Source organism: Dipodomys ordii, unplaced genomic scaffold (assembly GCF_000151885.1).
Source record: "Dipodomys ordii isolate 6190 unplaced genomic scaffold, Dord_2.0 Scaffold15, whole genome shotgun sequence".
In the NCBI taxonomy this organism is placed as follows: Eukaryota; Metazoa; Chordata; class Mammalia; order Rodentia; family Heteromyidae; genus Dipodomys; species Dipodomys ordii.
In genome coordinates, this window is record NW_012267231.1 from 16,111,187 (window position 1) to 16,126,989 (window position 15,803).

Consider the following 15,803-nt stretch of genomic DNA (forward strand, 5'->3'; position numbering starts at 1 on the left):
CAGCCCCGCGCAGCATGCCCGAGGGCCCCGAGCTGCGCCTGGCCGCGCTCTACGTGAACCGCGCCTGCGCGGAGCTGGTGTTCGCGGGCCGCGTGGAGAAGTCCGAGGTCAGCCGCAACCCCGAGGTGCCCTTCGAGAGCAGCGCCTACCGCATCGCGGCGTCCACGCGCGGCAAGGAGCTGCGCCTGACCCTGAGCCCCCTGCCCGGGGCGCGCCCGCCGCGCCAGCCCCTGCCCATCGTCTTCCGCTTCGGCATGTCGGGCTCCTTCCGGCTGGCCCCGGCCGGCCAGCTGCCGCGCCACGCGCACCTGCGCTTCTACACCGCCCCGCCCGCACCCCCGCAGGCCCTCTGCTTCGTGGACGTCCGCCGCTTCGGCCGCTGGGACCCCGGAGGGCACTGGCATCCGGGCCGCGGGCCCTGTGTCCTCCTGGAGTACCAGCAGTTCAGGTATGGGGGCGCCCGGCCCCCACTGGGCCTCACTCCCCGATCTGTCCCCACACTGATGTGTGTGTGTGGGGGGCTGCACCCCAGAACCCAACTCTGTCCCTGAGCTTTTTTTTTTCTTTTTGTCAGTAGTGGGGCTTGAACTCTGGGCCTGGGTGCTGTCCCTCAGCCCTTCAGCTCAAGGCGAGTGCTCTACCACTTGAGCCACAGCACCACTTCTGGCTTTTTCTGAGAAGTTTATTGGAGATAATTGTCTCACAGACATTTTTGCTTGGAACTGTGATCCTCAGATCTCAGCGTCTTGAGATGCTAAGATGACAGACGGGAGCCACTGGCCCCCCTGCCCAGATGTGTTTCTTTATGGGTCTGTAGCGCCCCCCTCCCCCATTCCTTGGAGCAGTGCTCACTAGCCAGGCCTTGCCCGGGCATGCCTGGGACATGCTCACTGAAATCCATCAGTGACCTCCCACAACCCCGGCCCTCCATTCACACAGCCCTGGCAGCCTGGGTTCTTGGATGGTGAGCACGAAGCTGCACGTTTACTCACCAATTCTCCTTCCCAATACATTTAACCCCTGTGTTGCTCCCATTTAACAGATAAGAAAACGGAGGCCCAGACAGCAGAGACTGGAAAGGGGGCTGGGATACCAGTTACTTCTGCAGCCAAGGACAGGGTGTATCCCGTCCCCCACTAGCCTCTCTTTCCTTTCTCAGAGTTTGGGGTGAGGGTGTGTGTGTGAATCTCCCACATACGGCTGTGTTTCCAGGGAGAATGTGCTCCGGAACTTGTCGGACAAGGTCTTTGACCGGCCCATCTGCGAGGCCCTCCTGGACCAGAGATTCTTCAACGGCATCGGCAACTACCTGCGGGCGGAGATCCTGCACCGGTGGGCACACAGGCCCCGGGCAGGAGGGCTGGGTAGCCTAGGCCCGGGGCCCACCCCCACCCCCTCACCACGGCCCCCTCTGCTCCCCCAGGCTGAAGATCCCCCCATTTGAGAGGGCTCGCACAGTTCTGGAGGCCCTGAAGCAGCACCGGCCGGTGAGCCCCGCATGAGCATGGGTCCCGTGTGAGGTGGCTGTGAGCCATCTTGAAAGTGAGGCTGAGTCCAGCAGGGGAGGCGTGCGGTCTCGTGCAGCGCCCCTGCCCCCCGTGCTGACAGGCCCTGCCCGCCTTCCCTCAGAGCCCCGAGCTGACCCTGAGCCAGAAGATCAGGGCCCGGCTACAAAACCCGGACCTGCTGGAGCTGTGCCATTTGCTGCCCAAGGAGGTGGTCCGGCTGGGTGAGGTCCGGCTGGCAGCCTCTGCCTTGGCATTCCGTGTAACCAGGGGTGCCCGGCCTGGCCCTCCACCGAGTGGGAGCTGAGCAGAGGTCTCCCCTTGGCGGTGGTGCCCGGTGCCCGCTCACGCAGAGGGAGGAGCAGGTGCAGCCGAGGTCTGGGCCCCCCAGGCTCTGTCCTCCTTGGTTGGCAGTGTCTGATCGCCCTCCTTCCTTCTCCCCCCAGGGGGTAAAGGCTACGGGTCGGAGCAAGGGGAGGAAGACTTCGCGGTGTTCCGGGACTGGCTGCGGTGCTATGGCGTGCCGGGCATGAGCTCCGTGCGGGACGGGCATGGCCGCACCATCTGGTTCCAGGTTTGGTGCTTACTGTTCACACAGGCAGGGAGGCCAGGGAAGTAGAGGCCTGGGGTCAGAGGCTGGGAGGCTGAGGCCCTGCCGAGGCCGGCCGGGGGTCACATCTCCCCCCGGTCCCTTCCCTCCTTCCACGCCAGCCTTGTCCTCATTCCATTTCAGGGGGACCCTGGCCCCATGGCACCGAAAGGTAAGCAGCCACTAACTTAAGAGGCCAAGAGAGTGGGAAGGACTCCACGCCTTCCAGGGCTCAGCGTCCCCCCCCAGCCCCACTCCATCCTGGGGTCACCCCCAGAGGGGGGAGCCGGGGCCCTGGGAGCCTCAACCCCAGCGCAGCGTCCTGCAGGGGGCAAGTCCCGCAAAAAGAAGGCCCGGAAGAGCCAGCAGGTGCCTGCGGATGGAGCAGAGGTAGGGGCCTGTTCCTGGCCAGTGCTCTTCTGAGGGGTGCTGGGGCCAGTTCTGCAGCTGGACCTGCGCAGCCCCCCGTGGACGGCCCACCTGGCGTCATCTCCTCCACCCAGGTCCCCCCACTGCCCAGGAGGAGAAGAACCCGAAAACCCTCCAGGAAGACAGCTGAAGGGGACCCGCCTCCCACAAGCCCCAGAGGTCCCCCTGGGCCTGGGACCACCCCCCCGCAGGCCCCAGAGGCCCCCCCAGACCCTGAGAAAGGGAAGAGGACAGGGCGCCGCTGCACAGGCGCAGGTTGGCTTCCCCTTGTCTACGCAAGCGCAAGTGGGCTTCCCCGTCTCCTCCCTGGGCTGGGGGAGACCTGTGTGTGGGGGGGGGAGCAAGGCCCTGTGGAACCCCTCCCCCAGCCAGCTGTCTCTGCTGTCTCCTCCCAGGCCGCCGTAGACCGCAGAAGACCAAAGCCAGTACCCCATCTGGGGAGTCTGGGGGGACCCCAGCCTCTTAGCAGGCAGCCCTCCTTGCTTGAACCCATCTTCCACTCTCTGGATGTTGCTGTGTGTGTGTGTGTGGATTCCTAGGAGAGTATGTGAAGGGCTGTTTCCTGAATCACTGGAGTTTTAAATGGTACCCGCTTTTCAGGTTTTAAAGCTCTTATGAATGCTATTTTAAATAAACTAATACATTTGGACTCGATGCTTTTGGGCTTTGGAGAGAGGGGCCTCCCCTCCCCTGCAGACTTCAAGGCTGTGGCTCTTAGGGGACCCGCCTGAGGGTGGGATTCTATGGGTTCTGTGGCTGCCCCTTCCCCAAGCACCCAGAACCCATCCTCCAGCCTTCAACTGTCCAGCTTGTGGTCTCTTAGTTCAGGGTCCTGGAAACCCTCTGCCTCGCCCTTTTCCATGATTCCTGAGCCCAGCTTTAGCGGGGTAGAGCCGAGAAGCCTGCAGGCCCAGGAGGCCTGAGATCACTGTCGGTGACAAGACAGACATCTGAGTGCCTGCCAACGGCCTGCGGCCATCTGTTGGTACTGGCATGCTTCTGTGTCCAGGGAATGGGTGTGTAATAAATATCCAAATAGGCTGGGCGCCGGTGGCTCATGCCTGTCATCCTAGCAACTCAGGAGGCTGAGATCTGAGGATGGCCGTTCAAAGCCAGCCGGGGCAGGAAAGTCTGTGAGACTCTAATCTCCAATAAAACTACCAGAAGTGACGCTGTGGCTCAAGCGCTAGATCGCTAGCCTTGAGCTGAGGGACAGCGCCCAGGCCCAGAGTTCAAGCCCCATGACCAACAACAACAACAAAATCCAAACGGGAGCTGGGACTGTGGCTTAGTGGTAGAGTGCCTGCCTGGCATGCATGATGCCCTGTGTTCGATTCCTCAGTACCACATACACAGAAAAAGCAAATAGTGGTGCCAGTGGCTCAAATGGTCGAGTGATAGCCTTGAGCAAAATTGGCTTAGGGACAGTGCCCAGGTCCTGAGTTCAAGCCCTGGGACTGGCAATAAATAAATATCCAAGGGTGGCGGGGTCCGGGGCCGGGGCTACCGACCCGGGGGTTTATTATGCAAGAGGCAGCCGATCCTGGCTCAGGTCGGGGAAGTGGAGACGGGAGGCCCCAGGGCCTCAGTTCCGGGGAGGCTGCAGCACCAGCAGCAGGGACCTCACTTGGAAGGGGGAGAAGCTGAGCTTCACCCGGGAGTCCCGCAGGGGCAGGTAGCCGGCGGGGTCCCGCTGCTCCAGGAGGTCACAGCTGCGGGGAGGAAGGGGGGTGAGGGTCTGCAGGGGCGGGCCGGCCCCCCCCCCGTCCCCACTCACAGGAAGGCCTCCTGAACGGGCAGCAAGATGTGCAGCCAGCAGTCCACGCGGCTGCCGTAGGCCTCGTACAGCCTCAGGACCAGCGTGCGGCCCTGGGGGCTCCGCTCGGCCTGCGGAGCGAGGGGCGGAGCCGTCGGCGGGAGGGGCGTGGCCAGCGGAAGGCCCCGCCCCGTGCGGGAATGCCCCGCCCAGGCCCCGCCCCCGGCCACCCCGGACCTGCTTGACCGTCTCCAGCACCACGGCGGGCGAGGACACGGAGAAGGCGCTCCAGGCCGTGGCGGGCGCGGGGCCGGGCACCGGCAGGGCCAGCAGCGGGAAGTTGAGGCTGTAGGCAGCTTGGATGACGCCGGCGTCCTGGAAGGAGCCTGGGGCGGAGGGATGAAGGACGGAGAACGGTGCTCTCCGCGGGGGAGCCCCGCTCCGCCCCCGGGAGCCCCACTCACCCTGGTGCGGCATCAGGGCGTAGGTGAACTCGTGGTGCCCCATGTCCGCCGTGGCGTCGGGGGCCTTCGGTGCCCGCAGACTGGCGTGGGAGGGGGGAGAGGGAGGGCTGCAGGGGCCGGGCCCCAGTCCCCCACCCGGCGGCCGCCATCTCTTCCCCCAACAGGGAGGCCAGAGACCCCGCCAGACACCCCGCCTCCTCCCAGCCCCCTGCCCCTCTTACAGGGAGAGGCTGACCACGCCCCCAGCCAGAGACCCCGCCCCTCCCAGCCCCCTCCCCTTACAGCGAGAGCCTGACCACGCCCCTCAGCCAGAGACCCCGCCCCTCCCCTTACAGGGATAGACTGACCACGCCCCCAGCCAGAGACCGCGCCCCCTCCCCTTACAGGGAGAGGCTGACCACGCCCACAGTCCAAGACCCCGCCCCCTGCCCCTCTTACAGGGAGAGGCTGACCACGCCCACAGTCCAAGACCCCGCCCCCCGCCCCCCCTCCCCCCCCCCCCCCCCCCCCCCCGCCCCCCCCCCCCCCCCCGCGCCGCGCCCCGCTTACAGCGAGAGGCTGAGCACGCCGCCCCGCACGGCCGCGCCGTACTTGCAGTCGTTGAGCAGCGCCAGGCCGAAGCCGTGCTCCGACAGATCCACCCAGCGGTGCGCCCACACCTGCCAGCCAAGAAGACCTGGTAGCCCCACTTTTTCCGCTCCGTCCCCTCGTCTCCAGAGCCCTCTGGAACCCCCCTGACCGAAGGGGGCTGTCACGGGCTAGGAAGCCCTGGGCCGTGCCAGCACCCGGCTCAGCCTCAGTTTCCCCATCTGTGAAATGGGACCCGGGCGTCAAAGCTTCACAGGAGGCTAAGGTCAGCACCCTGCCTGATGTGTTGGCAAAGAGTACAGGTTGGGTCTCCTCCTTTTCTGGCCTGGTCAGGCGTCAGAGCCTCCCCCCGCCCCTTTTACCCCCATTTCCCAGGTCAGACCTCAAATCGGGCCCAGTCCCAGGAGGTGTTGTAGTGGGTGGGCCGCTGCAGGTGTCCGAACTGGATCTCGTAGGTGGCCTGGGGGCTGCGCACGCGGGCGGGGAACTCCACCTTCAGGAACTTGTGGGCCTCGTGCCAGTGCACCTGGGGGCAGGGGGCGGGACAGGAGGGGAGGACTCTCACCCCATAGGCTGGGGCCGGCCTCCCGCGGGACAGGACGGCCACCCCCCCCCACCCCTGCCCCGGCTACCTCGGTGTGGAAGCGGACGTAGGGGCAGCCCACGTCCAGCACAATCTCCTGTCGGAGCTGACTGTCGGGGCTGATCTGCAGCTGGAACCAGGCGCTGCCGCGGAGACCGCCCTGGGCGCCCACCTCGAGGGCCCCCGCCTGGCCCAGCACGGGCTTCCTGTGGAATGGAGGTGGGGGACACTGAGCTGGGGCAGGCCGCACCCGCCCCCCAGCATCCGGCCGGGCGCTTACCGGGTCTCCAGGTGGTAGTCCATGACATCCCAGGCGTCCCAGAACAAGGGGACATCGTCAAACAGCACGAACTGGTTCCCCAGGGCACCCTGGGCGACGGCCTCCCTGGGGACAGGGTCACCTTGTCTCTCTCCACCCAAGGGACAGGGGGACCCACAGCCCAGCCCAGCCCCAGGCCCGTGCCCCCCCCAGGTCTTTGCCCCGGGGTGCTGGCAGGTGGGGTGCAGCATGGTGAGGGCTTGGTACCTGCCGGAGGCCACCAGGACCAGGGACGTGACTCTGCCCAGCGGATCCAGCTTTACCCGGATGATGCCGTTGTCCAGGGTCACTGAGCCGTCGCTCTTGGGTGGGAGCGGCGTGAGGCTGAGTCTGGAGGGTCTTCCCACACCGACAGCCCCCTCCCCCAGCACCCTCTGGCTGCAGTCTGGGGGTTCAGGGCCTGCCCCAGGCTGCCACGACTCACCTCCTGCACCACGCCCACAGGCTGCTGGGGCTGTGATGGGGCCTGGCTGGGGTTCGGGCTGGGAGCCGGGGCGTAGCCCACGCCGGGCACCGTCACCAGAGCTGAGGATGAGGCCCGGGTGGGCATCAGCGGAGCCTGACCTTCCAGAGACCTTGCTTAGGGGGGTGAAGGCTGGGGTACCCCAAATCAGAGATTCCCCCAGGACTCATACCTAGGCTGTGGGTCCCCCCAGGCCTGGGCAGCAAGAGCACCTCGGTGCGCGGCCAGGGCAGCGTGTTGACCACCAGGAGCCCCTCGGGGCCGGGCTCCCCGGCGCTCAGGGCCGCAGCCGCCGCGCCCAGCAGCGCGGTGCCACGGGAACGGATGTCTAAGGAGAGACTGAGGGGTCACGGGGTGGGGTGCGGTGGGGGAGGGGTGCGCTCGGGGCCCAGCCCTGCGGGCAGCGTCACCTTCATAGAAGCTCAGGGCCTCCTCGGCCACCAGCTGGATACAGCTTCCGGTCAGCACGTCGTGGAACTGGTTGAGGAGCAGAATCCTGGGGGAGAGGGAGGGGTGTTGGGGCAGGGATGGGCGGGGCAGTGGGGGGGCCACTGTTGGGGGGCTTGGCTGACCTCCACATCTTCTGCAGCTGGGCTGCAGGGTAGAGGAACTGCGCGCTGCGGGCCAGGGCCAGGGCGCTGAGCAGCTCCACGTCGTGCAGGATCTGCTCGCACTCCCGGTTCCCCTTCTTGAGCTGTGCACAGAGCGGGGTACACCTGTGTGCAGTGTGCATGGAGCCGGGGGTGTCGAACCCCCTCCCTGGCTCTTTCGGGGTCCCCCGGGGACCCTGGCCCCATGGGGAGGGGGGGGTGGGGGCTTCTCTCTCCCCAGCTGGGACTCCGCCATTGCCTGCAGGCCGGGCCTGGCAGCCTGGCTCTAACCTGGGCATGGGTGGTGTAGGTGCCATTGTGTAACTCCAGGAAGAGCTCCCCGACCCACGTGCACAGCTGGCCGGCGTCTTTCTCCAGTGCTGAGAAAAGCTGGTCCGGGGAAGACAGCTGCACCCTGAAGGAGACCACAGCCTGGGCCTCTCAGCACGGGCCTCCCCGCCCGGGGCCTCCCCACCTGGGCCTGTAGTTGGCCCTTCCCCCTGAGAGCCAGCCCCAGTACTGGAGTTAAGCTAGAGAGTTCCACGGACACAGGGCTGGCAAGGCCCCCAGGAGAGGTGCACTCTGGTGGCTCTGCTCTTGCCCCTGCCCAAGGCGGGGGTGGGTGGGAGGGTGGAGCCCGGTGCAGGCCCGGCTGCGGGGCTCCGGGCTGGGGCCGGCCCGTAGGAGGCCCAGGCTGACCTGGGCATCCCATCGGTGTTGCGCAGCCGCCTCAGGCGGTCCAGCATGGTCTGCGTGGGGCCGCCGCCCCCGTCCCCGAAGCCGAAGAGGAAGGCGCTGTGGTTGGCCCGCCCCTTGTCCCGGTTATTGGCCACCGTCTTCAGGATCTGGACAGACCAGGCCGGGTCAGCTTGGGATGGGACGTCCAGCCCTCTCCGGCCTGCCCTCCACCCCGCTCACCTCGTCCACGCTGCCCTGCATGCCGTACGAGTCCCCAGGGGGAAAGTGGACCAGCACTCGAGAACCATCCAGCCCCTCCCAGAAAAAGGTGTGGTGCTGCCAGCCGGGAGACAGAGGCAGGGAAGAGGCTGGTCAGGGCTGAGGCTGCGGGCACCTTCCACGTGGGGTCTTGCCCCTTTTTTCATCCTGGCGGAGGCCTATACTTTTCTAGGTGGGAGTTTTTTTTTTTTTTTTGGTGGGTCCTGGGGCTTGAACTCGGCCTGGGTGCTGTCCCTCAGCTCTTCAGCTCAAGCAAGTGCTCTACCACTTGAGCCACAGCACCACTTCCAGTTTTCTGGTGGTTTATTGGAGATCAGAGTCTCACACTTTCCTAGTTTGAACCATGATCCTCAGATCTCAACCTCCTGAGTAGCTAGGATTATAGGCTTGAGCCACCAGCGCCCCGCTTCCCCGCCCCCCCCACTACTGGGGCTTGGAGTCAGGCCCTGGGCGCTGTCCCTGAGCTTTTCGCTCAAGGCTCGCACTCTGCCACTTGAACCACAGCTCCACATCCAGCTTTTTGCTGATACACTGGAGATCAGAATCTCATGCCGCAGCTGGCTTCAAACCACGATCCTCAGCTGTCAGCCTCCTGAGATGCTGAAATTTTGGGGTGGTCTTTCTAGGGGCCCTCAATAACCTTGGGGAGGAAAGCCGGGTGCCAGTGGCTCACGCCTGTAATCCTAGCTACTCAGGAGGCTGAGATCTGAGGATCATGGTTCAAAGCCAGCTTGGGCAGGAAAGTTCCTAAGACTCTTATCTCCAATAAACCACTCAGAAAACTGGAAGTGGCGCTGTGGCTCAGGAAGTAGAGCACTTGCCTTGAGCTGAAGAGCTGAGGGACAGCGCCCAGGCCCAGAGTTCAAGCCCCATGACCGACAGACAAAAAGCAAACCAAACCAAACCTTGGGGAGGGGGTGAGACGGTGGGGGGACCCAGCCTGCTCCCTCGTGCGGTTGCCGGCTTGGGCTCACCGGGAAGGAGTTCACCAGGTTCCAGCTGAGTTTCTGCGTGAGGAATCGCGTGATGCCGCAGCCGCGCATGATCTGGGGTAGCTGGGCTGAGTAGCCAAACGTGTCCGGCAGCCAGAACTTCCAGGAAAGTGGGGGAGGAGGGAGAGTGGTCTGGAGCTGGTGGCAAGTGCGCTCCACCCCGCCCGGGGCTCTGGGGGGGGTCACCCCACTACCTCGGAGCACGTCTTCCCAAACTCCTGCAGGAAGAAGGCCTGGCCCTGCAGGAACTGTCTGACCATGGCCTCGCCGCTCGGCAGGTTCCCGTCCTGTGGAGGGGCGAGGGCAGCCGTGCTCAGGGCTACGAGCCCACGCCTGGAGAAGCCACAGGCAGGGTGGCGGGGGAGGGGGGGTCCCTCGGGGTGCCCCCCCCCGGCTCCTGCCACGTGGACAGCCTGGCTCGGTGCCCAGCCGCTTCCCCTTGGAGCCCCGCTGTGGAGGAAGTCGGGCTGGCCTGCTGATGGCCCCGTGGAGCAGGGCGGGGACTACTCACCATCTCCACCCAGGTGCCCCCCACGGGCACAAACTGCCCGCGGCAGGCAAACTCCTGGAGCCGGGCGTACAGACCAGGGTAGTGGCTCTTCACCCATTCCAGCTGCTGGGCCTGGGGAGGGGGGGATCACACAGGGGTGTGTGTGGGGGAGATGGCCCTCAGGGACTGACAAGGACCCCACCCCAATGCCCAGCTTCTGGGGCCATCATGCCCCGACATGGCCACCTTCTGACCTGGGAACAGGCGAAGATGAAGTCGGCATTCTCCTCCATGAGCTGCACAGCCGTCGCCCAGCTACGGGCACATTTCCGCACTGTCTCCTTGAAGGGCCAAAGCCAGGCTGGAAGGGCGCAGGGTCAGGGCTGGGGCGGGGCGGCCGGGGCCCTGCTCCGTGCTGATGTCCAGCAAGCAGCCTGGCCCAGCCCAGGCCTCCAGATGGAACCCCAGGCCTGGCGGCAGCGCGCACTCCCAGACCCATTTTACAGATAGGGAACATGAAGGAAGGCCAGAGAACCTTGTGTCTCCAGGGCTGGCCCCCAGCCTCCCCAGCCCTGCGACCGGCTGCCCGGCTGCGCCCTACCTGTGTCGATGTGGCAGTGCCCCGTGGCGTGGATCGTGTGCTGGCTTTCACCTCCGCGTTGGCTGAAGAACTTGGAGGCCAGGGCCTGGGCCGTTGGGAAGGTCTCGGGTCGGGTGGGGTCACACACGTTCACCATGTGGTTGGCCGTGTACAAGGCCTGGAAGCTGCGCTGGCTCTCCTGCCCGAGGCCCTGCAACAGGCCGGACCCTTCACCCCTGCAGCAGGCCTGACCCTTCACCCCTGCAGCAGGCCTGACCCTTCACCCCTGCAGCAGGCCTGACCCTTCACCCCTGCAGCAGGCCTGACCCTTCACCCCTGCAACAGGACCCCCCCTTTACCCCTGCAACAGAGCCCCGCCCCCTTTACCCCCAGCAAGCACCACTGCAATATCAGAAGCTCCCTTCACATCGGAAGCTCTGGGTTCTTAGAATCCTTGTCACCTGATCCCACAATGCAATGGCCGAGGGTGTCTGGAATCACACCTTCAATCCCAGCAACTCGGGAGGCTGAGATCCAGGATCACAGTTTGAAACCAGCCCAGGCAGGAAAGTCTATGACTTTTTTTTTTCTTTTGTCCATCATGGGGCTTGAACTCTGGGCCTAGGCACTGACCCTCAGCTCTTCAGCTCAAGGCTAGCGCTCTACTACTTGAGCCACAGTACCACTTCCAGTTTTCTAGTGGTTCATTGGAGTTAAGAGTCTCATGGCCTCTCCTGCCTGGGCTGGCTTTGAACCGTGATCCTCAGATCTCAGCTTCTTGAGGAGCTGGGATGATAGGTGTGAGCCACTGGCCCCCGGATCTGTGAAACTCTTATTTCCAGTGAACCACCAAAAAGTTCAACATGGCGCTCTGGCTCAAGTGAGAGAGTGCTAGCCTTGAGTGAAAAAGCGAAGGGACAGTGCTCGGGCCCTGAGTTCAAGCTCCAGTGCTAGTACAAAACAAAGCTGATGTGTTTGGGGTGGGGCTGGAGAGGACCAGCGGGGAGCAGGCCGGGCCCCTTGTCTGCACCCCGGTGGCGCGCCAGTACCTTGGCGATGCCCAGCAGCAGCTCCAGGTCCACCAGGAGCCTGTGCACATCCCGGCGGCACACAGCCAGCTCGGCCCGGCTCAGCTTGAACATCCTGTCGGGGTCCGGGGGCGCGATCATGCTGCCCTTCCCCGCCCCCAGGAGCGCGTTGCAGGCCACTTCCACGTAGAGGGTGAGGCTGCACAGGCAGGCAGAAGAAGGGTCTGGGGCTTGGGGCGGGGCGTACAGGAGGCATCTGCCTGACCGGTTCCCCTTCGCCTGGCCTGAGACACCCACGGGATGTGTGTGTGTGCATGGGCGCATGTGCGCGTGGCATGGGAAATACACCAGACCCAACCTGTGTCCTCCTCCAGAGGCTTGGGCTCCACATGGTCCGTGAGCCAAATGGTGCTGCTGGCTCAGGCTGTTTCCTAGCTGTTCAGAAGGCTGAGCTCTGAGGATTAAGGGGGACTGGGGACAGGCTGCCTGGTAGCCAGCAAAAAGACCTGGAGAACGCCGGATGCTGGCAGCTCCCGCCTGACATCCCAGCTACTCAGGAGGCTGAGATCTGAGGATCGCAGTTCAAAGCCAGCCCGGGCAGGAAAGGCCATGAGACTCTTATCTCCAATGAACCACCAGAAAAGCAGCATGCGCGCACACACACACACACACACACACACACACACACGCGCCTCTCAGGGCTGGTATTCCAATTGCCTGTGGGGATGGATGGGGAAGTGCTTCTGAGCCCACTCAGGACTCGTGCAGGGACTCACTTCCGGGGGTCTCCATCGCCCAGCTTCTCAGTGAGGATGTAACTGGTCTTCTCACCCTCTTTGGTCAGACCCTAGTAGAAGGGGAGGAGAGAGACGGCACCTGAGCCTCTGGGAGGCTCAAGGGGAGGGAGGACAGGGCCCTCTGCGCAGCGCCCAGCCTGGGTGCCCCCCCCATGCTAGCCCAAATCAGGCCTCTGTCACTCAGTGCCCACCTCCTGTGGGAGCCAGCCCATGACCACCTGTTTGCTGCGGAAAAGCCCACGGTCTTACGAGAAATGACCTAGACGGGATCAGAAGGCCTGGAAGTGGCTTTGGTGCCCCCAAAGAAATATCTGAAGGGCAAAGGGCTGGGAAGGTGGGTGGCTCAGTGGTAGAGCACCTGCCTTGCATGCCTGAGGCCCTGGGTTCGATTCCTCAGCACCACATAAGCAAAAAGAAAAGAGCCGGAAGTGGCGCTGTGGCTCAAGTGGTAGAGCACTAGCCTTGAGCTGAAGAGCTGAGGGACAGCGCCCAGGCCCAGAGTTCAGGCCCCACGACCGGACCCAAAAACAAAACCAAGACAAAAAAAAGCTATTCAACAGAACTATCTGAAGGGCAATACCATGAGCTGAGGCAGGCACAGCAGCACACATCTGCAATCCCAGCTACTCAGGAGATTGGAGCAGGAGGTCAGCAAGCTGGAAGCCAGCTTGGACAACTGAGTGGGGCTTTTTATTCCCTTTTTTAAAAAGGGGGAAGGGAGCCAGGTCCTGGTGGCTCACGCCTGTCATCCTAGCTACTCAGGAGGCTGAGATCTGAGGATCAAGGTTCGAAGCCAGCCTGGGCAGGAAAGTCTGTGAGACTCTTTTCTCCAATGAACCATCAGAAAACCAGAAGTGGAGCTGTGGCTCAAAGTGGTAGAGCGCTCGCCTTGAGCATCCAGGCAGAGTTCAAGTCCCATGACTGAAGGGTGGGGGGAGTGGGGGTGACGGGTGGGAGATGGAATCTGGGAACACTGGCTCAGTAGGACTGCACTTAACTTGTATGTTCAAGGCACTAAATTCAACGTTCCATACTGAGGGAAGAAAAATGGCCATAAAGCCAGAGACAGGTGTGCTTCATGTTCGGCTTTCTCTTTAGTACCAGGAGCCATCTGCTAGCCAGTGGGGGGAAGGAGGAGTGGGAGGGATCTGCCTTCACTTATTTATTTATTTATTTTGCCAGTCCTAGGGCTTGAACTCAGGGCCTGGGCTCTGTCCCTGAGCTTCATTTGCTCAAAGCTAGCACTCTACCATTTAAGCCACAGTTCCACTTTTGTTTTTTTCTGCTTATGTGGAGGAATTGAACCCAGGGCTTCATGAATGCTAGGCAAGCACTCAACCACTAAGCTATATTCCCAGCCTCTGCCTTCTTTTAGAGCAAGAAGAAAAGGTCTAATCTTCGATTTGGAGTGGAAACTGTGCGCATCAATGAATCTCTATATACCTCAGTTTCTTCTTTTGTTGTGCCAGTCTGGGGCTTGACCCCTGGCTTTTTCTGCTCAAGATGTCACTCTACCACTTGAACCACAGCTCTATTTCCAGCTTTTTGCTGGAGAGATGAAAGTGTCACTGAATTTTCTGTCTGGGCTGGCATTGAACCTCGATCCTCAGATCTCAGCCTCCTGAGCAGCTGGGATGACAGGCCTGAGCTGCCATCATCTGGCTGTTTCCTAATCTGTAAGTGGACATGAAAACCTGCTGTACAGGATTACCAAAATTAAACCTATATGGCATTTAACACTGGGGAACAGGGTTGGGTGATGGAGAGCCACTACTTCAGGTGGAGGTAATCTACTTCTCTTCCATTCCTCCACCCCTATTGTTTAACAGTCCTCAGTGAGATTTTTGTCCTGTTCATACTTAAGTCACAATTAATTTCAATATTACTCTAGCTCCAAGTGAAGGGAGCTTAAATGTTATACATTATATAATCTAGAAGTATTAGAAAACCTCCCCCATAAATATGTATTATATACCATTTAAAAAAATACCCAAAAGCTGGGCACCGGTTTCTCACGCCTGTAATCCTACTCAGGAGGCTGAGATCTGAGGATTGCGGTTCAAAGCCAGCCTAGGCAGGAAAGTGTGTGAGACTCTTATCTCTAATAAAACCAGTAGAGGGGCTGGGAAGATGGCTCAGTGGTAGAGCGCTTGCCTTGCATGCATGAGGCTCTGGGTTCGATTCCTCAGCACCACATAAGCAGAAAAAGCTGGACGTGGCGCTGTGCCTCAAGTGGTAGAGCACTAGCCTTGAGCTGAAGAGCTGAGGGACAGAGCCCAGGCCCAGAGTGCAAGCCCCATGACTGACAAAAAAATAAATAAATAAATTCCAGTGCTGGTGGCTCAGGTCTGTACCTACTCAGGAGGCTGAAATCAGAGGACTGCATTTTGAAGCCAGCCTGGGGAAGGAAAGTCCCTGAAACTCTTATCTCTTCATTAAGCAGTAAAGAAGTCAGAAGTAGAGCTGTGGCTCAAGTGCTAGCCTTGATTACAAAAGCTAAAGGACAAGCCGGGTACCACCTGTAATTGTAGCTACTCAGGAGGCTGAGATCTGAAGATTGTGGTTTGAAACCAGCCTGGGCAGGAAAGCCTATGAGATTCATCTTCAATGAACCATCAGAAAACGAAGTTGGAGCTGCTGCTCAACATGGGAGAGCACTAGCCTTGATCAAAGAGCTCAGGGACAGTGCCTAGGACCTGAGTTCAAGTCTGATTAACTGACAAAAAAACCCCAAAAAACCCAGGCCTTGATTTTAAGCCCCACTCTCCGCCCTCCCCCCTCCAAAAAAAAATAAACAACAGTTTGTTCACAACCAGGAACTCAAGACAGATGTCCCAGCGGCTTACTTTCCTAGTCCAGGAAAAGCCCTTCAGCTCAGCTTCTCCAAACCCCCGGGCTGTCCACAGGGCAGGCCCTCACCTGGACGGGCTCCCCATCGCGCCAGACCAGGCCTTCTCCATCACTTTCCCAGCAGAGGTGAACTTCTTGGCCTACCCATGCTTCTGGAATGCTCAGCTCCACGCGGAACCAGCAGGTCCACCACCTGGAAGAGAGCCATTGGGTCCAGGAGATGGGAATCCCGCCCTCGGGGTTTTTTCTTCTCAGCGGTGAAAACGGTCCCCAAAACTTCCAGCAGAGGGCGCAGGCTCATCCCATCGCCGTCAGGAGCGGGGCGGGGAGGGGGCGTGGCCCTGGGCGGTGACGAGAAGGTCGGAAAAGCAGGGCTTCCCGATCAACCCAATCCCGAGCGGGACAAGGTGAGGGGCGTGGCTCTAGACGGTGACAGACAGGCCGGAAGAGCGGGGCTTTCCTGTTCATCTCTGTGGGGCGGGGCGGGGAAACGGGCGTGGCCTGATGGTGATACACAGGTCAAGGGGCGGGGCCTCCCGCTCATCGGTCTGGAGCAGGTCGGGGGCGTGGCCAGGGTGCTGACAGGGAGGCCGGGGGCGGGGCGGGAAGAGGCGTGGCCATGAATGGTGACGAACAGGCCGGGGGCGGGGCCGCCCAGGCGGGGCGTTTACCCACGTGGGTCCGAAGCTGTCGCCGACCTGAGCCGGGCGGAACTCCCGCTGGGTCGCCTCGTGGTACGGAAGTCTCTCGGACGTCAGGAAGCTCGCGAGCGCCGCCACCGGGCAGCTGTCGCCGAAGAGCCTGGGCCAGAGGAGCCGGTGGG

At 62.1% G+C, this 15,803-nt stretch overlaps 2 protein-coding genes across 3 annotated transcripts in view; one reads left to right on the forward strand and one right to left on the reverse strand.

Moving 5' to 3' along the window:
- Positions 1-11: 11 nt before the first annotated feature.
- Positions 12-15,803, forward strand: part of Neil1 (nei-like DNA glycosylase 1) — a 17,898-nt gene continuing 2,106 nt past the window's right edge. The window contains exons 1-9 of one of the 2 annotated variants that reach the window (XM_013012049.1): positions 12-448; positions 1,213-1,332; positions 1,424-1,487; positions 1,630-1,729; positions 1,952-2,079; positions 2,239-2,266; positions 2,423-2,484; positions 2,598-2,778; positions 2,919-3,053. In XM_013012049.1, coding sequence (XP_012867503.1) covers positions 15-448; positions 1,213-1,332; positions 1,424-1,487; positions 1,630-1,729; positions 1,952-2,079; positions 2,239-2,266; positions 2,423-2,484; positions 2,598-2,778; positions 2,919-2,989 — 1,188 coding nt within the window. In that variant the 5' untranslated portion in view covers positions 12-14 and the 3' untranslated portion in view covers positions 2,990-3,053. The remainder of the gene's footprint in view (positions 449-1,212; positions 1,333-1,423; positions 1,488-1,629; positions 1,730-1,951; positions 2,080-2,238; positions 2,267-2,422; positions 2,485-2,597; positions 2,779-2,918; positions 3,054-15,803) is intronic. The other variant, XM_013012050.1, reaches the window with a different exon arrangement.
- Man2c1 (mannosidase, alpha, class 2C, member 1) overlaps positions 4,014-15,803 on the reverse strand; it is a 12,920-nt gene continuing 1,130 nt past the window's right edge. The window contains exons 2-26 of the mRNA XM_013011936.1: positions 15,656-15,781; positions 15,050-15,173; positions 12,110-12,180; positions 11,355-11,532; positions 10,327-10,516; positions 9,980-10,086; positions 9,747-9,857; positions 9,430-9,522; positions 9,218-9,334; positions 8,205-8,300; positions 7,986-8,131; positions 7,578-7,701; positions 7,269-7,390; positions 7,107-7,192; positions 6,869-7,024; positions 6,658-6,758; positions 6,441-6,535; positions 6,195-6,299; positions 5,964-6,120; positions 5,714-5,857; positions 5,293-5,402; positions 4,744-4,823; positions 4,517-4,665; positions 4,301-4,410; positions 4,014-4,235 (exon numbers count right to left, since the gene is read on the reverse strand). Of these exons, the coding sequence (XP_012867390.1) occupies positions 4,109-4,235; positions 4,301-4,410; positions 4,517-4,665; positions 4,744-4,823; positions 5,293-5,402; positions 5,714-5,857; positions 5,964-6,120; positions 6,195-6,299; positions 6,441-6,535; positions 6,658-6,758; positions 6,869-7,024; positions 7,107-7,192; positions 7,269-7,390; positions 7,578-7,701; positions 7,986-8,131; positions 8,205-8,300; positions 9,218-9,334; positions 9,430-9,522; positions 9,747-9,857; positions 9,980-10,086; positions 10,327-10,516; positions 11,355-11,532; positions 12,110-12,180; positions 15,050-15,173; positions 15,656-15,781 (3,025 nt within the window). The 3' untranslated portion in view covers positions 4,014-4,108. The remainder of the gene's footprint in view (positions 4,236-4,300; positions 4,411-4,516; positions 4,666-4,743; positions 4,824-5,292; positions 5,403-5,713; positions 5,858-5,963; positions 6,121-6,194; positions 6,300-6,440; positions 6,536-6,657; positions 6,759-6,868; positions 7,025-7,106; positions 7,193-7,268; positions 7,391-7,577; positions 7,702-7,985; positions 8,132-8,204; positions 8,301-9,217; positions 9,335-9,429; positions 9,523-9,746; positions 9,858-9,979; positions 10,087-10,326; positions 10,517-11,354; positions 11,533-12,109; positions 12,181-15,049; positions 15,174-15,655; positions 15,782-15,803) is intronic.